Source organism: Aythya marila (assembly GCF_965140915.1).
Source record: "Aythya marila genome assembly, chromosome: 15".
Classification (NCBI taxonomy): domain Eukaryota; kingdom Metazoa; phylum Chordata; class Aves; order Anseriformes; family Anatidae; genus Aythya; species Aythya marila.
In genome coordinates, this window is record NC_139056.1 from 11579450 (window position 1) to 11603286 (window position 23837).

The following is a 23837-nucleotide window of genomic DNA, read 5'->3' on the forward strand; positions in this document are numbered from 1 at the left end:
GTTTCCAGCAAGAATTCCTTATCCTTGATATAACTAAATTGTTTCGCCAAAGCTGCTGTTTTCCAAGATCTTCCAGTAAATCTGAAAGAGGATGAAAATGCAAAGATAGCGTAATGAATTTTGTTATTTGCACTTACTGCAAGCTTTAAAAACAAACACACTTTCCTAAGCAGAATTCTTAAGAAATACCTCATAAAGGGAATAAATAACGTGCTTATCAATCTCTCTCTGGACAAACTTCAGATCAGGTGCAGTGCATGGGCCTAACTCAATGCTGTTCTTATTGCTTTTGCAATGGAGTCAGAATCAGCTTCAGAACCACTTCCAGCCCCTGTCCTCCACTCAGTCCCCATCTGGAGCCTGGCAAAAACCTAACCCCTTGACCCAAATAGCTGTCTGCAATCCATGTCTCCATTCTCTTTCCCAAAACTATTTTTTAAAAAACTTTTATTACAGATGTTTTATTACACACAACAACAAAAAAATCCCCAAAGTAATCATATTGACTGCCCAGGTCAAATGAAAAAAAGAGTCAGTTTCCCATTGCTCATCTTGAACACGTTGCCATAAAGGTAATCACAATATCAAGCAATATTGCTTTCATCTCCCCTAGTGTCAGCTTTTATTGTGCTTAATATTTTTTTGACAGGGTCCATATGATATAGGACTTCAATAAGTCAGTCTTCTGAAGCAATTTCTTCCACTGTTCCACTACAGTCGGCCTTTTTAATCCAAGAAACACCATGCTATCTGTTGGAGGAGGACAGATGTGTCTGGCCTCCACAATAAACACTTGGCTTGGCAGGACAAAGCAATGCATATTCCAGATACGTATTTTTCCACTCTTGTTTTAACAGTCACATAGGCTTTTCCCGTTGCCCAGTGAGAACAGGTCTATCATGGAGCAAAAGAAGTTTCCTGAAACCCTGACAGCGAGCACCCAGATGTAAGATCTGATTACGCCGTTTGGCCTCTCTCTGCAAAAGTCACCAGCTCCACAAGTACATCCTGGAGCATTGTCACAGTGACCTTCACGGGAAGACCGTCCACACCACGAAACAAAGAAGATGTATTTATAATTATCTATCTGCCTCACCTTCGCTTTAGGTATCTTATCTCTGGAAACAACGTTATTCTAACTGTATCAGAGGAAGAGTCCAATTGTACATGAGCAGTGTAAGCAAAGCAAAAATAAAATAATACAGAAACAATCCCCTAATATTTACACACTTACCAAAGTTCTCATACTAAATGAATTAGGTGCTGACCCCTACCCTTGCTCCCATCACAGGCCTCACGGCTGTATTTCATTTTAGTTTACTTGTCAAATCTTTCCAATGCAGTTATTGAGCTTTCCGTCCTTCTTGCGCTTGAGCAAACCCTGCCTCGTATAAATGGTAGCCCTGAATAAACCTCCTGAGCCCTGTCCTGGGAGGTATGAGTATTATCTAGTAAGGATTCAAGGGGCTTATCACTCTCACTCACCAAAAGCATTTGGTCTCAACGGAAAACATTTCCCCTTAAATGGCACATAAAACTTGGCAGGATCAGTCTCTGTGAAATAAACTGCACAGTCCCAGATTTTCAGGATCAGGCTATTTAGTGCTGCTCAATTTAAAATACTGTCTTGTACCCTGATAGTCATTTCAGCCTCCTACGCCACAGAGCAAAACTTTCAGAGTACATGCTCAAACACTGTGAAGAAGTTTTTACACCATTTAATAAATCAGCACTTTGTGATGATATGAAACTGAAAGCAGACAGGCATGTCGTTCTCCTCGCAGACACTTGGGAGTGAAATGATCTTTGGTGGATCCAGGAATATTCCCTTTCAGCCACGGGGAGTGCCTGTATTCCCAGGAACCGATATCATTAACCTCCCCTCCTCTGCTCCTAGTAAATACAGGCATCTTATTGCAAAAACAACAAGAGTAGCAGTTCCAAAAGCAATGCGCCATCACCACCTCTCTGCCATCCTCACCCCACGCACCAGCTCACTCCCTCTGTAACGCTTCTGTCACAGCGCTGAGAGTATTTATTCCTGTCTTTCAAATGCATCAGCAGTTTGTTTGGTAAAAATTTATGGCTTAGATACAGAAGCATAATTTAAGATACAAAAAAATAAGTTAGGGTTTATAATCCATGAGCTCCCATCCTCTCCAAAGTAATAAGATTTTGATAGATGTTTCATTTTTAAACTATCAGACTGTAGGGATGAGTAGGACATCCTACAGTGGCCCATCTGGATCAACATGAAGATTCCCATGCCTGATCCTGCATGTCCTTGTAAGCACGAAGTGCTTCAGGAGCTCTATCTTCATATTTAAGTATGAATTCTGTAGCCAGGAATTGGCCTAAGTAGCTTAGTTATAAAAGGCAAACATTCAACAAGGTCAGAGGGGTAATCCTGTAGTCTTCCCCCTATTCCAGCAGAGGAAGCTCTGTGGATCAGATGGGATCCCCCCTGCGCTGGCAGGGAAGTGTCCTGGGTACCACTGGGTAGGGTGGGCTGTGCAGGGTGGCCCCTTACCAGGGGCTGGGGTTGGGCAGGGAAATGAGCCCTGCTTTTTTTAACTTTTTGGTTTAAAAGTTAAGCCAACTCTTGTTGATGTTCTGTTTCCACCAGCCAAAGCTCTCAGTGTAAAGATAAAGCAATCAGTAAAAAATTCAGTGAGGTTCCATCTGTGATAAGAGACATATTTATCGTTATTAAAATTGAAGAATGGTTATTTATTCTGATGATAGGATGCAACATCAATGTCTATGTCCTTTTGATACACTAAGTATACAAAATAAAATTCTACATCTTGAAGAAAAGAATTTGAATGTTTACAAGCAATAAGCTACTTTTTCTATTTCTATTTCCATTTCCATTTTTATTTTTTACTTTTTCACTTATTTTTAAAGTAAAGCATGGCAGACAGTTTTTTTCTCCATGTCCTCACAATGTTGTACTTCTACCCTAGTTTTGAGCTTAGAAAGTTTTTCTAGCTTATTTCATTTTCCTCTGCACAATCCACTAGAAAAGAGCAATGCAGTAGTTTTTCTATAGAATTAGCGATGAAAAAGGTCAGGCCTATCCATCTGTTATTGCTATTAGCTCCATCAATTTCTATTATGAACATACCTTTGCTCTTTCTCACTTTGTTAATCCACACACTCCATAATTCACACATTGAAAAGATAACTTTCCCTTCACTCCCCAGCAACACAAGCCCTCATTATATGCTGCTATTAAATCTGCGCTAAAAAGACGAAGGAAGAGGCTGTGCAGTGGTATAAAACGTTCCTATACACGCGGTGAATCACACGGGACTCAATGTAAGGACTCCTACTGGTTTTACTGGAAGCAATAGCAGATATGAAATGAATTAAAAGATCTTTCACATGGTGTGAATCTGTGATTATTTTATTTAATTGCAGGCAAGACAAAGTTTGTGGAAGTAATATCTTTTATTAGACCAACTAGCTAGAAAAAAAGAGAAATGCTTTTGGGCACACACACCTTTCCTCGAGTTGTCTATTTCTCCAGATACATCTAATAAAAGATACCATTTTCCTACCTACAAACACTGTCCTGGCAATGTTCTTACACTGCCATAGCTACAAGGACGATAAGCTACAGAACCATATCTGTCTACTCACTGGTTCAGGCACGTAATTAAATCACCCATAGAGCATCTCCAAATCATGAGCTTAAATTAAGAAGGGCCAAAAGCTCCTGATGCTACAAAAATCCTGGAAATAACAGTTGCCTAGTGGATCTGTGAGTCCTGCTGAGATCTGTCAGCTCTTGTTTCACCCTCCACTTTAAAAATGATCATTTAAATCAATTCATCTCTCTTTGATGTGAAACCTTTGGTCCAGTTTGGCAAACTTTACTTTAATGACTGTCATTTATGATGTGCCTGTTATATTGGCTATTTAGTAAGTAATGTCTACAAGAACAGCCCCCAGGTTTGCATTAAGTGAAAAAGTGCTGGTTGTTTGGTTTCCTTATCTGTAGCAAGTGAATTCTTTTCTCCATCCATTAGGGATCTCCGTAGATTACAGTGAAAGAGACAATGCCCAAGTCAGAAACATGAGCTGCTGCCAGCTTTGAAAACAAATACACAATATTTTGCACATTCGGTCTTTTTAATTCAGTTGTGACTCTAGAAAAAATGTTGAGTGCCACTGATTTCAGCAGATATTCAGAAAGCCAGCACCTTGGGAGTATCTTTAAGATTTAACAGTGCTATGTCAAATGAGCTTAAAGGGCAGCATTATGGTAATAATGGGAGCACTGGGGTACCCCAATGACCTCCTTGAGAGAGAGCAGTGCTGTAGAAAATGCCTTTATACTGCAACAACTCCAGTGATGATGTACATGATTATCATAATGTAATCATCATAACTTTATAACATTAATTCATCATATTTTTTATTGGCCTTAATTGCCAACAACATTAATGCGGACTGCAATTCAGCAAAGGTGGGAAGCAAACATTACTTCCCAGCTGGCATGGATCCTATACGTGAGCTCTACAGCCATGCTTGACACTAAACAATACGCAGTTCACCGTGTGTACCAGCTGTATCACACCTGCATAGGACTACCACGTGCATATCGAAGCTTCCATCACTTCTGCTATCTAGGCACATTTATGTTGGTTTAGGAGTAACATCCACACCCGAGAGAGAGGAACAAAGCTGTCTAGAGCAGTCACCAAAATAGCGACAAACATAAAGGTACTTTTAAAAATGACAATCAATCATAAACCAAGTGTAGCTTGAACCAGCAGAAACAACTGAGCCACAGGGCATTTCCTAGGGATATACAAGAGGCCAGGGTTAAGGCCCAGACATGACTACACCCAGCCAGTCATTAATCACCAGGAAATGCCTTTGCCTTGATCATTTACTATTTAAAATCATAGACATTTGACATGGGAAGATCTTTTAGATCATTTTGCTCATCCTCCTATTGCGGTATCTCAGGCAATCTTTCCCTTCATTATTTCTTTAAGGCAGCCTGCATGAAAGTTGTCCTGTACCTAAATGTACTTGAAGTAAAAGAAATGTTATTAGATGGAACAAGACAAGATTCAGGCAGAGACCAATAAAGACAGTGCAAAACCAAAAGAAGCAGAGTACTGCACAAAGTGTACTTTGCCTCACGTGTGGAGGTGAAACAGTGGTTTTGCACAAAGAATTAAAAAATTGGGATTTATTCATTAAGATTTTTTTGTTGAAAAGCTTTTCAAAATCAAAACTTTCAGCTTTATAGTCTTTTGACTTCAAAATGTTGCCCTTTAGCTGCATCAGCATAGCTAGGATCTCTCAGGAGTCCAACAGAGGCACCTCCAAGTGTTGGTAGCCTCAAGACTTCATCGAGAGTCAAAAAAGCAAGGGAGCAGCACGGAACAGGGCATGTCACAGTGGCCTCTGAGCCTCCCAGACTCAGGGCCGTGGTAATCCCATGCCTCTTCCAAACCACCAGATGCCAACTGGCACTGGGAAGCCTGGGAGCAAGGGGACGGTGACACAGGGGTGACGAGAGCAGCTCTTAGACATGGGAGGAGCCCCTTGCCTGGGGTGTAATCCTCTGTGGCTAGTTATCCTGGCTTTGTGCCCAGCTGCTGCTGGCAGAAAGCTGGGAAGCGGCTGCACCATAGTCTGGACTTTGGGGTCCATCTGCACTTTCATCTTCACCCTGTTCTAGAATTCTAGTTGCCCCTTCTATTACATATTCAGTCCACCTGCTGCAGTGGTGACACAAAGCCGATCTGCTCAGTCAAGGTGGGCTCCGATGCTGGGTTTTAATGAATCATCTCAGGGATACTTGGCCTTGACTAATCCGTAGCTTCTGTGGGAAAACAACTGAATTAATATTCATCCCAGTGCCAGATTTTAAAGACTGTCTGTGCCAAGCGCTGTGGATTATTGGCAACAATGCACTGTTTTCCTCCCTCTGACATGTCAGCCTACAAAGCAATAAAAGTCACAAAGGAAAAAAAATGTTGCATTTTAGAGATTCTTTCTTTCTACAAAGCTAGCCATTATCTTTACTCTCTCTGAAGCCAGGAAATGTCCACTGAGTCAACATAAAAGTGACTCTATAATGGGTTATTCATCAACTGTTCATATTTGTGACTGACCTTACAGTTATCATGTCCTGGAAGCAGACAGTGCTGCCTGCTACCACCTACAGAATGGGCAGTGTTGAATGCAAGGGAGAGAAAACATGAAAACAGTGCTGAACCTCCTTCACCCTGCCCGCAAAATCCTTTCTGGTGAAAATCGTTTTTAGCTGTTAATGTTGTTTTACGGCCCAATTACTCCTACCACCATCTGCTTCTTTGTGAAAACATTCTGTAGATACTGAAGTAACCAGACCAAGCAAAAGTCTGAGACAGACATCATAATTAAAGTCTCATAACTAATGCTGTGACCAGGGCTGGGCTGGCAGCTGTGGCCAGCTAGGGCAACAGCTTCAGAGCAAGAAACAAAACTTGGAGTAAACTGGGGGAAGGGGAAACGGGAGTTTATCATGGAGATCATAATGTTCATGGTCATGTTGAGAAAGTACTACGAAACAGGCTTTCGTAGTACTCAGTCTTCAATGCCAAATTGTTTATAAGGATCCTGAGAACCTCCTGAAAACCTAGAGGGGTAAGGAGCCTGGGCTGCTCTCCTGACTCACACAGAGGCATTTCATTACCTGTGAACCTCTGCTGCTTCCACAGACTTCCATGGTAGCAAGACTCTACTGAACAAGACTAAAGAGAGACGACTCAAAACCAAAACCATGCCTTAAAGCAAGCATTATGTACATAGAAAGACACAGTTGGTTCTGAAAACAAAGAAAACCTAGCACTGATTTTAATGAAAATTCAAGTGGAGCACACAAGTACTAAGCATGAAATTGATTATTATTAACACTGGGTTTTACATCTTTGCACACCAAGCCATCTTCCATTTTCCGCATACCCTATAGTGCTAAGAGGGCAGGGTGCGGCTGAATTTCCAGCTAAAACTTACATTTTATGGGTTTACAAATCAGATGTTTTAAATTACAACTGAATGAGACTGAAGACTCCTACACAAGCTGTCATGTCAGAAATGAACTGGGGAAACATTCATATGCATTTTTTTTGCACTGGGTATAGTATGTGCAAAGAGAGGTTATGAAAAGAGGTTACTTTTAAACCACTGAGAACAAGACTGCCGCACTGCCTCTTCCTCATATTTTTGCTTTAAGATGTAAGTTTACCAGTGTCCAAGTGAGATGGAGTAACACAGTCCTGCATGTACCTCATGATGCTGGCATAAGCAATGTTCTCAGTCGCAGTGTCCTGGAAGACCACGAGCATATCACTCCTCAGCTGCCATTTTAGCCCTTTGGGACTGCTGATAGCATCATTCCTGGGACGGCTTTTATTTTACAGCTAAGCATCAGCAGTTCTAGGGCTACTTTCCAAGAGAAGACGAATCCTTTGAACTATGTAGCCAAAGACACTGCAAATAGTCCTTCAGCCAGTAAATAATCTTGGGTTTTTATTATTTGCCAACCTTTGATTTATGAAAGACTATTATACAAAAACAAGGGAAGAAATAAACAAATTTCAGTCAGCAATACAACGTGCAAACGACTTCCACATAAGCTGCAGTAGAAAAGAGCACCCATTATTTTGGGGCTGTAAAATTTAATGTAAAGGAAAAAGGACAGTCAGTCAGTACAGTAGCCTGGGATTCTGGCTACAGAGTTCACATTTCTTCTCTGCCTTAGACCTACTGTGAGCAAAAGCATGAAGATCCAGACCTTCAAGGCACCTAATTCCCACTGATTTTTTTCAGCAGGAATGAGAAGCTATCTTAGTTCTTGTGCCCGTGCTTCAGATCTTAACATGTAATGTGGAGCTTGCCTCACACACCTCATCACACAGGTGTAGTGAGCATCAACTCCATGAAGTTCATGAGATGTTTAAGACCAATAGATAAGTACCTAATGAGTAGGTAAACAGGTTACATAGATAATATGCCACAGTAATTATGGCTCTCAAAATTATTTGGTCATATGCCTACAGAAAGCCACATGAATTTGCCAATCAAGGCGAGAATTTTCTTTCCATAACTAAATGTTGGCTGGGGATGCTACTTTTACATTGTTTTCCTACCTATCAGAGTTCTCTTAAAAATGCTTCATTTTTATAATATAAAAATTAAACTGAATGCTGTTAGAGAAGGATGATGCAAAAGGACTTAATTCTGATTGTGGACTACAGATTGAGTCATGACTGGGTTTGACAGTACTTTTTTAACCATACATTTTTAAACTATTATACATTATTCTCCAATCTCTGGGTTCATAGCAACTCAGAGAATTTACATACAGTTGTCCTGGTTTCTGCCACAAATGAGGAACAAAATCTGCAAAGTTCTAAAATAGACTAGAAATATTGGCTAATCTGAAATCTCACGAAAATGTTAAGAAAATGATCCAGCACACATCACTTCTGTGGTTTCAGATTTTGCAGAATTTACAGGAGGTGCCTACATTGCCATGGTTATCACTGGGGCTGGAGAAAGATTTGGAAGGACCAAAAGCTGCAGTCACTGACAGGTCCTCCCATTGCAGTTGGGAGCAAGAAGTGGAGCAGCCAGTTGCTTACTATGAAATTTTGGCCTTTTCTAATAGAGGAGAGGTAAGTATACGCTGAAGATTGCATATATATGCAGCCTGATCCACTGCTCACTGAAGTCAAATTTAAAGCAAATTCAACCAGAGATGAACTAAACCAGCGTTTCAGTCACTGACATGGCAAAATACTTCACCTCCATCCCCAGGCAGAATGGCACCTAATCACACACCTACCTTTTTATCTTTGACATCAGCTGGCCATTAAAAATGGCACCCTGAACGCCTATGAACTTTGATGCAGGGCCAATGGAAGCGCTGTTGTTTGAGTACAGCCAGGTGATATCAACAAAATTGAGTCTACCTTTCCTGTAAGAGTCCTACAGAAAACAATGTCTCCACGGTTGAAAATAAGCAAACTGCAGAGCCCTCAGTGACTGCTGGCTCTGCTTATTAGGTATATTTTATTTATGAGGCATATTAGGAGTTGCTGCAGACTGCCTTTAACAAACATACCTGGTATCAACAAAATCCTGGTAACACTAAGCAATTCGGATTGTAGCCTTTGAAACTCCTTTTCTAGACAACATTCATCTTCCTAATTAATAATTAATCACACTGTGTTTTTAAAGAGATTATCAGGTGTGATAGCAGAGTGTGCCTAAGGCAGTGACTTCATTAACCATACGGAAGAAGTTTACTTTGTAGTTCTCCTGCCTGTTGTAGGGGTAGTTGCCAAAGGGGTCTCTCTTGGGTTAGAATGTCAAAGAGCAACAATTTAAAGCAGGAAACAATTGGGCTATTATTTTTTTTTTCCTTTCTTTTCTTTCTTGAAGAGCTTTTAAATCATAAATCTTCAGATGCTTCTTGTGCAATTTAAGACTCAAGTCTACTTTTCCTACAAAAAGGCCCAATTCTGTAAGGAACAGAGTGCCCTTCCTAGCTAGCCCAAGGATCTTCCTCCTCTCCTTCACGTTACCATGCTACAAAGAGTTTACAAACACTGTTCCACCTAATGAAGCTTTGAACTGTTTTTCTGCAGAGGCCCTCCACAGCATGCCAAGAGTGTCAGCAGGGTTGGAAACACTGATTTCACCTACAGGACAGTATCTCAAGCATGCTTTCAGCAGTCACAATAACTCACAGTGGATCCTGCCCAGACTGGAGCCAGTTAGTGGCTCTGACTTGAAATGTCAACAGCAGCATGACAACTAGCAGCTCCCCAGGAATCACAACGCTGTTTTGAATGTGATCAGCACTACTCTTGGCTGGATCAATAATTATTACCAATTCATTTGACTAATTTCTACCAGTCAGGCAGTTCTCTGCACCAGTTTTGGAAGGATTTCTGCACTGTCAGTGAAAATTTTCTCTTATTTTCCAATCTTGCTATTCCCATTCCCTGGTTTCAGTGTTAGTGGACACTTAATACATTTTCCCGTGAAGCTTTTACTCACCTTTATGGAGTGTCATTAGGATTACTCCCACTGATGTGGAAGCAGAGGCCCAGGGTGGGTAACAATCTGCCCACAGGCTGCACTGATAATACAAGTAAGCCTGAAAATCAGAGGCCCTGACTGCCTCCTTTCTAGCCACCAGGAAAACAATAAGGAACACAAATCCCAAGCTTTTTTTCAGTACTTTTCACAAAGGACTTACAGAGGAGGCTGGAACTACACACTGTCACTAACACTAATCTACAATTAAAAATACTAGGTTTTTAAATGTTTTGAAGTAAAAATTCTAATGTGAAACTGCTTGATACAATGGGTCCATTTCTCCTTGAATTTTCTCCTGCCAATTATCTTCTATTTTTAGCTCTTTTATTTTTAGGCTGCTGCATGTTATTGCTGGGCAGCTCAACCAGCTATTAATTGGAAATGTTTTGCTTCTCATGCAGTTTTATTTCTTTGCTTTATGCACCACTTAAACCAAACTGTCCTCTTAGGAGATGACAGGCTACGGACAGCACATTTAAAGGACAGTTACAAGCTGTCCTCCGTGGGCACAGTGTGGCATTATCATAACCATTTTGCTGTTTTCCTGTCCCACACCTGCACACGTTTGCATCTGTGTGTGCATTTTCCTTAAACCATGTCAAACTTTTTGGAGAATTGGGGCCATCTGGCAGCACTTCAGCAACCGGTCAGGCACAGTGAGCTCTCAGAATGCAACTGATATTAAAAGACTCCCCGAGCACATTCAGCGGAGTCCCATGACAATAACTGTGTGTCGTATATGGTGCTTAGCAGTGACAAGTAGATCCAAGTGATCTGACACAGGGAGGGCTGGGAGCTGGAAAACCCAGCAGGGCACTTCATGGCTGCAGATCCCAGCATTTTCGGTAGCTGCATTATGGACTTTTCTCCAAGGTGCAGTGCCACCGAGCCAAGTTTGAAGCTGAAGTTACAGAATGGCACACAATCCTAACCTCTATTTTTAATACTATTGTCACTACCTTGTTCAGTAACCTAGACAACAGCAAAAAACTCAGTTCTTTCCAGTTTCATAGAACTACCACACTAGTCTGAGCTGCTGCTTGAACTGAAGTCAGTGGCAAAGCACGAGTTGGGGAAAAAAAATCAGCCCTCGTTCAAATGGCATTTCATTTAAAGGGACGTAACATCTTCTGGGATATTTAACTCTGCAAAGCTCACATGCCTTTGCAAGCTACCACTTTAAAACGCTAGCTAAAAATATTTGCTTTATCTGAAGTCAGATGAATAAATCCTCCCTACCGTTGGTTACACAGTGTGGCAGTGTACAATACAACTGCAAATGTATTTGTTAGAAACTGTACATCTGTTATGATTTACGCTTGCCAAAACATAATTCTTTATGGCAACAATTGTTTCATGGTGCTTAAAGTTTTTCACCTCTGTGCCAGGAATCTCATATGGGATAATTCCATGACCTTGGAATCCAACAGATACATTCCACATCTGTCTGGTCTGGGAAAGCCCGAGTTTGTTGTGTGAAAAGCATAGTGGGAAAATAAGACCTGGAAATATCTGAAAATACAGAAACTGCAGGGCTGCTTCTTTTTTCTTTTCTTAATTACCAGTTTCAAGTGCAGTAAATCAACCTCACAAAAGTAGTTATTTTGCTTTTGTAAGCATGCATTCACTTCTGATCCTATCTTCAAATTAAGGAGTATGGTATAAACATTAAAATAATTCTATCACTGGAAAAAATAGCAACCTTAAATATTTAAACTAAATCTTGTTGAAGGCTGCTTAACATTTGAATGAAAAAACACCCAACCAACTTACTGGTAAACATCTTACTGCTGCCTGTGAAGACTTAGCATGGCAGAAAAAATCTTGCAGTCCTTAAATCTCAGGGTAATACTCTTCTCATCAGATTTTTAACAAAAAATGAACACAAAGAGCACTGTGAGCAGTGGACTTAACAAGCCTGGTTTCCTGTAGCTCTTCCCCATGCATATTTTTTGTTATTCTAATAATTTGGCTGAGCTCATGCTGCAGCCTCTGCCTCCACGTAGCATTTTCATGCATACATCCTGCACCTCAAACAGCCTGCACCCTACCGTGATCTATGCAACACTGGAGGCAGATGCTGGACAGAAAGCCATGAAAAAGGTTATATTAAGAAAAAAAGGGAAAAGGTGAATCTGCTTGTTTGATAGAAAAGGGAAACTAAATACTCTTTTCCGTACTAACCAGGATGGTATTTCTAGTTTAAATCAGGAGTTGCTTTTCTGGTCAATCTGTAAGTCTCCCCTTAAAAAGGTGTTTAAAAATTGCATTTCAGTCTGCCTGAATGTGCCAATTCATTTGTAGGCTGTTAAAAGACAGCATCCTGTACGATGTCACAGAGGAAGGCAGCATTGCAGGCTATCCAGAAATAAACAATTTATGAAGTTCATAGAAAACTGTGCTAGCAATTTAAAATCCATGAGTTCTGGGTGTCTTTGAGAACCTTTTATGATAGAAGTCACAAGATCCCACTTGAAACCAGTATGTGTGATGCTGGTAATCTCTGTAGTTGTACTAAAACCTTAGAAATTGGTAACTGATTTGTTTAAGGCATGTCATGAGTAACTACGTTTTATAATAAATAAGAATCCTTCCCAAAAATTCTGTGGGAAAGTTCAGCTTTGTACTACTGGACATACCGTACTCCAAAGGAGGCTGCATTCTGGTGATATATGAAATGGTTTCTGCACACGTAGCAGCCTAACAAATTAGCTATATTTGTAGTGTTTGGATTATAAGGCCACAAACATCAATAAATATATGAGAGAAGCTAATGACTTTTCAGCATGTGACAACAAACCAGCCAAAATTAATTTCAACCAAAGTTTGTGGAATAAAGTGTTCCTGGTGGGTTCATCAGCAATCCTGCAGACAAATTGAACATCAAAGATGCAAACTCATGTGAAACCAGGTTTAAAATATAATCTTTAAACTACAGGCGAGCAGGCATAAATACTACTGCAGCACAAGAAATAATTGATACTGGATGTTCATTCTTTAATGTAGAAAAATACAGGCAATTTCTAAAGTAAGAAACTATGCTAGATTTATAATGGATGGCTGAGGTGAGCAGATACTTTATGATTACACAGTACACAGTGTTAATACTTTTCTACCCATTCAAGTCTTAACAGCTGTTCCTTCTAGAGGGAGAAAATAACGGCCCTCAGTAATTCTTTAGCAGGCTGCCAATTTTCCACATGGGTTTTGATGGCTAAGAAAATCAGGTTTTCCTAGTCTCATGCTGCTGCAAGGAATACAAGACACCTAGTAACTCTTGTAGGAATAAAAATCCCCTATTTCTAAAGGAACAAATTATTTCCTGAATTTTTGTTATGTAATAAAAATGTTATTAATGAAAAAAATACCTATCTAGTATCTAGTCTGGTTTTATTCTCACACTATTGATTTGAAGGCTCATCACAATTAGAGTTCCTCAAGTGTGTAGCTGTGCGCTATGCAGGTGCAGTTATTTCAGAAGAGAAACTATGTTCATAAATCAAATATGTATTTCAGCACCAGCATCCAACACTCAAGAGGGAAGAAAGAATGGAATTTTAAGTATCATATATTGATTATGAACCAAATTTTGGCTGCCTTGGATAGAGGCACCTGTCCAAAAATTCACAGATAAGTAGCAAGCAAAGGAAAACCTGTTGGCCTCTAAGCCGTTTGGAATGGGTGCTGTACAAGCCCTTCACCATCTGTGTAGGGTATGGTCTCTTTCCTCCTAAAAATCACATCACAACACAGCAGTCTGATGGAACCAGAGATGCATTCTTTGTACATACAACTACCTCCCAAGGCAACACAATGACACCAGTTCATTACATCCACCTGACCCATCTCCCACTGGTAGGAATTCAGATTACCAGCACCCCTTGTGATGCCATCACTGCCTTGTTGCTGGTCATTTAACATCTGGCCAGAGATGTGCATTTGAACTGTCACACATAGACATACATCAGCCACTCCCAGTCTATATATTTGGGTATGAACACTCCCAGCTGGCACTGAAAACCATGCCCCAAACTCCTACTTCAATACATACACAATCATATCCTAATGCTGGCTTGTTATCCTTAGTCTGAATCTCTCTAATACCTTTTTTATAACTTGTTACATCACAGTGTCTAAGTATTTGTGTGAGATACTGAAGACCCAAATATTTATGTCAGAGAGGGAGGAAAAATCCCATCAGCATCTGTTTGCAGAAGTGAAACAGTGGAACTGAAGTGTCAGATAATCTCCCCAAAAGATGTCAGTATTTTCAGCTGCCTGACAGATCTGTCTGCTTGTGTGAGAGTAAACAAGAAAATGGCTCAGCCATTTGGACTGAATTTAAGGCAAAACAAAGAACAAATCATCTATTTTCAGATCAGGTCTCCTGCTCCAGTCTACAGATGTTCATTGTGATTTCCCCTGTAAGTCCCTTTGGGAACAAAGATCAATGCACTGTGTGCCTGGCCAGCCTTGCTAAAGTATTGGCAATCTGGAACAAAAGCAAAATTAAGTAGAAAAGAAACCTTCAAACAGTAAAGACACTAGACACATCTCAAAACTCCATGTCTTACATTTTCCTGGAAAGTAGGGATTGTCCTCCTCCACTCACATAAGGTATTTCCACAGAACTGGTGTCTGAGTTCATCTGAATTTTGAGTAATTCTCCTGGTTTGAATGGAATTAGTTCAGATTTATGCTGAAGCAAGACATTAAACTGAAACCAAATGTCTTTAATAATACGTCTTGATCTTTACCAGGAAAAGACACAGTTTATCAGATGCCAAACTTACCTCTGTAATAATGAAAAAGTCGTCACCAGGCTCTCCCTGCACAACAATTTTTTCTCCATCTTCAAACTGGACAGGTTCCAGTGCATCAGCCACTGTCAGCCGCTCCCATTTGTCCAAGGACTCTAAAGTATTGAAGATCATAAAACTTTATTATAAAAAGATTCTTACTTTGGCTGAAGATTCATATCTAAACTGACAGCTCCGACATGCCTGGTTCTGTTACAAAAGAAACATTTCTCTCATCCATGCACTTTGTACAAACTTCAAATTGAGAAAATGAATTTATTCATTGTGCCTTAAACTTTCATAATCACCCAGATAATAATCTTAAAAGTTGGACAGGACAAGTTGACAGTTCCCCAAGTCTGTGGTCTGATCTGCACTGCCCAGATGCTGCCTAGCTGTTGTGAGATACTACTGAGATCCTCTCTTAACACATCGAAACCCAGATGCCAGAACAAGTCCTGCTGTTTTTTCATCAGAGTTGCTCTCAGATGGCTACTGATGGCCTTCTTAATAAGCACTGGAAAGGTGCTAATCCAAAAGAAGACTCTTTTCCCATGTGTGAGATCAGGAACTATCGACATCAAGAGCAAGTCCCTGTCAGCACAGTGGCGGTGGAATCAGGTATAGCTCTGTAAAGTTGCACCTCTGTTCCATTTGCAGTTTTGGCCATTGGGAATGCACACAAACGTGCAAGAGCTATTTTTCTTTTCCTTACGCCACTTAGAGAGAAAAAAAAAACTTCAAAGTAAACTTCAATAAGAAAATATTAACAGTCTATTTTATAAGTAAAAGAACTCATAAAGCCTAGCTCCTGCCCCTTTGTGTTCTTATCACCTACCTGCAGCTGCCACAAATCCCCTATACCTGCCTGGCAAAAGACAGTCTGCGTAGTGGCTGGTTCTGGGCTACTCACTGACCTGCTGGCTTCCTCCCAGTGGCTTTGCTAAGGGGTGAATTCTACCTGCTCTGCTCTCGGGGAGAGGAAGGATGCTCATCTGTGTCTCTCTCTTCTGCCTGTTTGCATGAGAATTCAAGCCAATGAAATGTATTTGAACTTCTGTCTTTCTATCAGATGTGACTGAGAAAAGCAACAGGTTTAAAAGTTATTAGAAGAAACAGATAACACAATGTTATAACCTCCACAGTCTTAAGAAGTCGGGCTAAAATTCATTTACTAAATTTCTGTTGATTCTTACTCATCTCATTGCGAATCACCAAACAATTTAAGTCAAGATATGGCTTCTGATAACAAGACTAGATTTAGGTTGTTTGCTCAGACTGTGGTTTTCCCATTTTGTTCAAAATATTGCTTAGAAGTATTGTGGGAAGGTGAAAGAGTTGTTCTCTAAAATTTAAAAAGCCTTCTGGCTGAGCTCAGAAGAGCAGACTGAGCCCAAAAAAAACTAGATCACATTGGACAATGCACAAAATGTTAAGTTTTGAGTTGCTGGACTCACATACATCTATCTTTCATATTTTTACGCACTTCCTGTTGCAGTTTGAGGAATAATTATTTCTAATATTTTTTCCACTTATAATCACTAATGCTCTTTCCTGCTATGGTCTTTGCTGTAGAAACATTAATATCAAAGTCCAAGCTCACATTGTCAATGCAACATTCAAAAGTGCTCTGTTTGACTAAAAATAAGCATAAAACTCTTTCATACAGACTAGAGTAGGCTTTTTCTCTTTTTTTTTTTTTTTTTTGAGAAAGAACTCAGCAATTAACAATGAAAAGAAAGAGTCCCTTTAAACTTCTTCTTCAGTTGCCTTTATGAAAAATTCAAAGCTAATTCCAGCTCTAGTCATGAAGTGTCTCTCTTTTGTCCAAAGGAATTGTACCACTACAAATACATTGGTTAATGGTTCTTGCAAACAGAGTATGATATAGAAGTTTGTACATGATAAAACTCTCAAAGTTTTAGTTGCGGAGTTGAATTCAAACATCAAATAAAGTAGACCATTTTTTTATTTCTAAAAAGTACATATAATTCATGTCTTTACATTTAATTAAAAGCTGGAGAAAAGATTTAAATGGAGTAGTTATATCTCTTTAGATAAGCAGGTACTGATAATCTAAAAAATCCTTAAGATTTAAAAATAGATATATTCTTATAATTATGTAGCTAGTTACAGACAGTAGGCCTTGAAAAATATGTGTATGAAGCAGGTAGAGATTTTTCCAGTGAGAAATCACTAAGTTCTGACCGCAATAATGCATGAGGTGAAGTTGACTTCCCAGTACTGTGTTGAGATTTCTAAAATACTTTGCAGTTTTCCAGCTGTCACCTACTATTTAGACATGTGAAATAGATCCTTAAACACTTCACCTAAATTCTCACAGTTCCTGAAATGATGTGTTATTTTGTCCAGTGCTTTTCTGTACTTACAAAAGGTTCAAATCTTGAAGTCCTTACCCATTTTTTACTGAGATTGAAGAACCATACTACAAACTAGGATACAATTATATGGCAAACCGCATGTTTAAGGAAGCGCATCTTTGAATAACCTTTCTACTCTGAAATTGTTTTGAGATGTCTCGTTGTTGTAATTGCTTCCTATTAGTACAGGTGCAGAGATGTTTGTTTTCTTTAAATACTCATTGTAATTTAGTATAATTTAAGCTTTTAATTTAGAAAGATTTAAATTAAGCATAAAAGAAAGCATTTAAATGATGAAAATTTCATTAGTAAGTGAGTAATACACTTGGCCTTACTTTAAGCACACAAATATGATTGAAAATCTCATGCACAGAACCTCTCAAAAGTTCAGATCTGTTTTCATTAAGACTCTCTCGTATTTCAGGTACCTAAGCTCAAATCATGGAGGAATACAGTAAACATGAAATAAAGTGTTTAAATAGTAATACAAGTACTTTAATTATATAGGAAATTAATCCTCAACCGTTTTTTTCAAAATAGCCCTAGTAGAAACATGATGGCTCTCCTACAGAATCAACGTTTCATTGTACTGTCTAACACTGTCCTCGTTATTAGAAGTTTTGTTCTCCTAATGGTGATTGATTGGTCAGGCATTATGGGTTTGTTGTTTTTCCTACTGAAGGCCATCAAGAACATGTCCGAATTTCGTGGCTATCACATTAATCAAAGGGAAACAAAATCCAAGGACAAGAAGCTAAACAGATGTTTTAAGAATGTGAGACAGAGGCTGTAAAAGACAGAAGAAAAAAATCAGTCCATTTTGATTTGTGAGGGTAGTTTGCTTAGTGCACTTAAATACAGTATTCTTGTAGGAAAAAGCTTCTCACCTGTCACCTGAAAGGATGTAACTAGACTTCATGATAAATTCATAACTCTGTACTGCTTTTTCTTCTATCTATATGCAGTTCAGTAACAGCAGCTACTGAAAGGTTACCAGTGCACGCCTGCTGGCATATTTAAGGAAAGATTTGCCCTTAACATAAATGTTCAGTGCTTATTAAAGAACGAGAAAAAAAAGTCCTAAAAAAGGGCCCTTTACACTTTCTTTCCTTAGGAAATGACGCAACTGTGAGATCTCCTGTTTGACCACCATGGCTTTCATCACGCCATCAAAGACCAAAATTCATTCAGCCAGCATGTCTAACAGAGGAACTAACACACAAGTCCAAAGGGCAACTGACCCAAAATGGAGACCTTGCTCAGGAATTCTTCATACATCTTCCGCTTTCTCAGTGTGCTGCCCTGTTATTAAAGGAGAGAGAAAAAGAAGGTAGGACATTATACAAAGTATTTTTGTGTTTTCTTCCTACAGCTGCTTTTTTTTTTTTTCCCCTCTGCTTCCAAATCTTAAGCATAGCCAGTATAAACAGCCTAAGGCAAATGTTTCCCCATAAAATGTCTGGGCAAGTTGTATTCCTGATAAGCAAAGACAGAAGGAATCAAATTCAACCCTGGTGTAATTTCACTGACTTCAGTGGTGTTACTGGACACCAAGGGTGTATTGTATCCATTATTTACAGGCACTCATTTAAAGCCAGAGTTTCATCAATTAACTGTTTAGCTAATTCAATATATATCTTGTTACCAATGAGGCCCTACTAGAAGGGAATTTACAGTTACAAAGTAGGATAAAACATAAAATGCCCCCTCATGGGTCCCACCGTTTTAGGTCAGAACCTCTTTCATGACAGGAGTGTTTGTGTGTAAGCCTTTGTTTTTATCGTGTACAATGTTGTATGTATTGTTACAGCTGAACAACCTATTCAAATTATTTTTAACAAGATTTAAGTGTTTTGGAGCAGACAATCCATCAATGTATGTGCAGCCACCAGCAAAGTCATTCCCAATTTAGTGAGACTTTTTATGTAACAAATTACTGAGAAAACTTATGCTTACATGAAGTCTGATCACCACAGAAAGGCACTCTTAAGCAGCCATTCCGGAAAACATTATTGTCAGAGATATTGTCAGTTATGAATAAACACAGTGCATCTTTACCAAGACAAAAATTATTAATTAATCTATAACTCCTTCAGGGATACAAGCGACTGGAAAAGAAACCCGTCCCAGGTACCAAAGAGGAATTCCAGAGTCTTCCTTGCTACCCTGTAGTTTACTGTGCCATATGACAACCCACATCATTTTTGTCTGGATAAATTCTTGGTAGATATTGAAGGTTGTCCAGTGCCTGCTAGTCAAATCTACAAAGCAGGAGAACAGCATAGAGGTGATAATGCTCATCTTTTGAAGGAAAGGAAATGAAGATGGCATTTATTCATAGGCCAGAAAGAAAAAAGCAAATGTCAGTGTCTGCCACAGAAAAAGACACTTCTCTACTCCTCAAAGTGAGCACTGGTAAGTGCTAGAAGCAGAGAAAGTGGGGATATACAAAGGAAAAGGAGAAGAAACATTTCACCCTTTGCTATCAAAGCATTCAGAAATACTTGGGAAAGGCTACTGGATTCAAGCACATTGATATAGCTAAGCAGTTAACATGGTCCCTCTTCCTACACACACTGTTCAGTTCAGGCCTGATCCAACAACCAAAAGAAACAGTACTTCTTCCACCAAATTCAGCAGGCCATGGCTCCAGCTTCTAGCAAGAGCATCAGCAGAGGCTGCCAGGGCCTCAACTCCTGGGCCACCTCTGCTCCGAAACAGTCCCAGCACCAGCAGAAACTGCTGCTCCTCCCAGATATCCATGGATCAGCAGCAGCCACCAAGGTCTCCCTCCTTTGCACCCCTTTCATAATTTCCAAGCGTGGTGCTGACAGTTGGCCTCTCAGAGATAGCATCACTAACCCCTGTCTGACCTCTCTGTCTGACAAACCTGGTTCTCAACCTCAGAGGCCCCCGGAGCATTTGAAGTGCCAAAAAGAAAAAAATGAACTTCAAACAGGGGAGGCTCTGCAAACCACGCCAAATCCTGACAGCTCACCATGAGACAAAGAATGGAAAACTGGACACTGTGCAGTTGTTGCTTTCCTCCCTACAATCGAGTGGAAACTAGACCAGCAAAATTGACAGCTGTGGAAAACCAGATTGGTGGTTTAGCGCGATGGGCTGGGGCACCCAGGGACAGATGTGGAAAATGCTTTTTAAATGACTGTGGACACAGACGAATTTTAAGAAGCAGTAATCAGCAGCCATAAGTGTCGCCTGACCACAGCTTTGAGTATTTAGAGACGCAGACAAGACCCAGGAAGGTAGGGACTGCTGGCATCCCGGCTGGCCCAGAGGGCAAGAGCCCATCACTTCCTGCAGGACGATGGGTGTGTTAGCTCTTGGCTAAACTAAGAGCAGAGGTACAGAATTCACCATGAAGAGAAGTGCATAAGCAAAACAGAAGGGGAAAGAACTAACTGAATGTGCTATTATCATTATCTGTAATGTGGTATTATTTGTCTTGTGTATTCATTATCTCGAAACTCAGCTACAACTGGGACTACTCTTCATGTATAACTTAAACACCCCATGTCTCTAAATGATACTACTGACATAGGTAAGGGAAAACAAAGCCTGTTGAAGAACTAGTGGGTGAGGTTTTAAAATCCTATTTCCCAGCATATGCAGTGAAACCCAAGGTGATCCAACTAATGGCTCGTAACTCAGCCTGTAGAATAGCTCCTTGCAGCCCTCCATCTCTCCTGGAGGAGACAAACAACAGCCTCCAGGGTCCCAGGAGCCACCCGATAGCTGAGCTTCATCTTACCATGCCAGGCATGCACAGAAGATATCTCTGCATTTATGTAGCATGAGGCTGGTTCCCAGTCAGCACAGCTAGATCCCAATTCCCCTTCCAGAAGGACAGAAGGAAGATGTATAGTTCACGCTCAAGCAGGGGCCAGAACATCACTTTATTTTTGCTTGTGTGTGTTTTCCTGATCAAGCTTTCATAAGCACAAGGGGAAGAGATCTTGGGAGAACACTAATATAGGATTAAAAACAAAACAAAACACACACAAAAAACCAGCAGTAGAATTCTTACAAGAAACCAAAGCATGTTCTTATTGCCATTGGTATTGATCTTCTTTCTTGGCTATGTAACAGAGAGAACACGCTGACTGCCTACTTTCCCACCTTCCTCCATCAGCCCAATATTACCGTCTCATTCCCCACCATGCATGCAGTGTTACCTAACTCCTGATTTCCTTTTTATACTTGCTTTATTTGGTCTAGCCACTTTACCCATGAGGCCAGGAATATGAATACCACATAACCTCTTCTATTGCCCTTCAAGTAGTTTCTGTAGGAGTGTCAACCAGCACTCTCACTGGGATACGTGCAAGTCTGATCTTATGCCGTATTTTCATGGTTATTCTAGAAGCAGCTACAAATCAGACAGTAATAATATCTGCAGACTAGGAGATACCACAAATGCTTCCCAGGAGAGGAAAATAACAAGAGTGGGTCTAGAGACATTAGAAATGGGAGCAGAAAATAATAGCATGAGCTTCTGTTCAGAAAATATAGCTTAAAATACAAAGGAAAAGAGCTCCAAAACACAGACATTTGAGGAAAGGGAGAAAGCTGGAACACAGTAAAGCTGAAAGAGATTGACAGATAGTAGAGGAGAACCTGGTTTGCAACATCATCCTGCAACAAGGCTAGTTTGGTCTGTATACCCAAAGACATCATTTGGGAATGAAGTCCCATCTCCTTGGCTCTGATGTGACTATACCTGGTGTGTTACACACTGCCTGGGTACCTCTTCTCCAGAAAAGTGCTCCAAAGCTGAAACAAGCCTGCAGAACCACTAAAACACTTGGGGAGAGCTGATAGGGAAGGAGCAAAACAAATTCAGCCCATATGTGTTAGCTCAGCACTGGGATCATATGTAAACTATGCTCATAGTTAACATGCATGGTTCTGAAGTTTTTAAGCAGACAGTGATAATCACCTACAGATATATGACAGAAAGATTGGACAATTTAATACAGCATAATTTGACATAGCTCAAAGTAATAGGAGAAAATTAAGAAAATCTAATTTAAGATGAATATCAAAGAAGTTTTCCCAACTTAAGATTTATTCTTTTGCAGAAAAGCTTCCCAAGGGAAGCAGCAGAAATCTTACTGCTCGAGCCAGATAAAAACAATAGTAAATGTACATGAATAATTCTGTACTGGCAGGGTTCTTGATGGCATGTTCTAAAAAGTCTTTATTACTTCTGCTTTTTCTAACCTATTAATATCTTCTTATTTCAATAGTTGCTGCTTCTCCCTCTCCCCACTTTCCTTTGTTCACTTTCTCCCCAATTCTTAGCTGTCAGGCACAACCTCATCTTCCTAAAGACAGAGGTTCTCCCTAATTATGAAGAGTCATTAATATTCTAATCTGCAGTGCTCCTCCCTGAAACTGTCACAAGGAGAAACAAGAGCACCTGCATTTGCCAAATCCACCCAGAAAACAGCTCAAAGACATTTTTAGGGCCACTTAACATAGCAAGCACTGGCTTTAGCTTAGGCAATACACAGGCTCTGAAGAGTGAATGTCACAGAGATTACAATGGGTCTTGTTGAAAACGACTGATGCATCTATTTTCCAGCTGGCTCTTCTTCACGTCCTCTGTTTTCTTCCATTTTTCCTCCCCATTTCTCTGATCTGTTCTCTGCCCTTCTTCCCCTCTGCTTGCCTCTTTGCTTTGTCCCTCCAGCACTCTTACTGTCTTCTTTCTTGTTCCCTTTTTTCAGCTGTGCAGAAGGGCTGGCTGGAAATCTCCATCCAGCCCATCCTAGAAATCTCCACCTTCAGTAAGAAGCCAAACAAATGGCTACTGAAAGGCAAAACATGGCTCAAGTTTCAAATAAAAGAGTTATGCTGGCAGGTATGCAGCTGGCAGGAAGTGCCGGAATGGCCTTCTGGACTGTTCCAGCGCCGGTTAATCCCCATGTAAACCTGATATTGAATGATGTTTAGGGTGTACATTCTTATAGGAGACTGAAAAAAAGTCATAGAAACAATGCAATAGTGGCCATCAAAACAGTACCCACAAGGTCCTGGTGCTATGATGTGCAGATGTTAGACAGAATACAGCCTCTGGATTTGCTTTATGCTTTGGCAGCCATGCAATCTACAATTTATGAAACACAAAGTCCTTCTGACTTGACTTCATCTGAGTGGAAAAAGGCACTTGCTAAAGAACTTGTTCTCAGATTCAAGCTGTGAAAAGATGGCAAAGCAAAGCCAAAATAGCATAAATAAAATGAGGCATAACATTAGGAACTGACAAACCTTGCTTTATCATTACTTATATCCCAATATTACAATTTGTTTTCTAGGAGCGAAGTTTGCCAAACAGGCAAGAACTATTGTATACAATGCAACTTCCCTCTCAGGGCCAGGTATCTTGGACCATGGGAACCATAAGATAGTTAAATTATCCCAAATCAGACTCTCTTATAAAAGAAATTACAAGAAATTAATACTTCAAATTTCCTCAGTCTGGGAACTGAATTGTCTGGGGGATCAATCTGAT

At 40.1% G+C, this 23837-nt stretch overlaps 1 protein-coding gene across 3 annotated transcripts in view; it reads right to left on the reverse strand.

Annotated features, from left to right (window-relative positions):
* Window positions 1–23837, reverse strand: part of PRKAR1B (protein kinase cAMP-dependent type I regulatory subunit beta) — a 99699-nt gene that overhangs the window by 5175 nt on the left and 70687 nt on the right. For all 3 annotated transcript variants that reach the window (XM_082772253.1, XM_082772254.1, XM_082772255.1), the window contains exons 8-9: window positions 18541–18601; window positions 14913–15034 (exon numbers count right to left, since the gene is read on the reverse strand). In XM_082772253.1, coding sequence (XP_082628379.1) covers window positions 14913–15034; window positions 18541–18601 — 183 coding nt within the window. The remainder of the gene's footprint in view (window positions 1–14912; window positions 15035–18540; window positions 18602–23837) is intronic.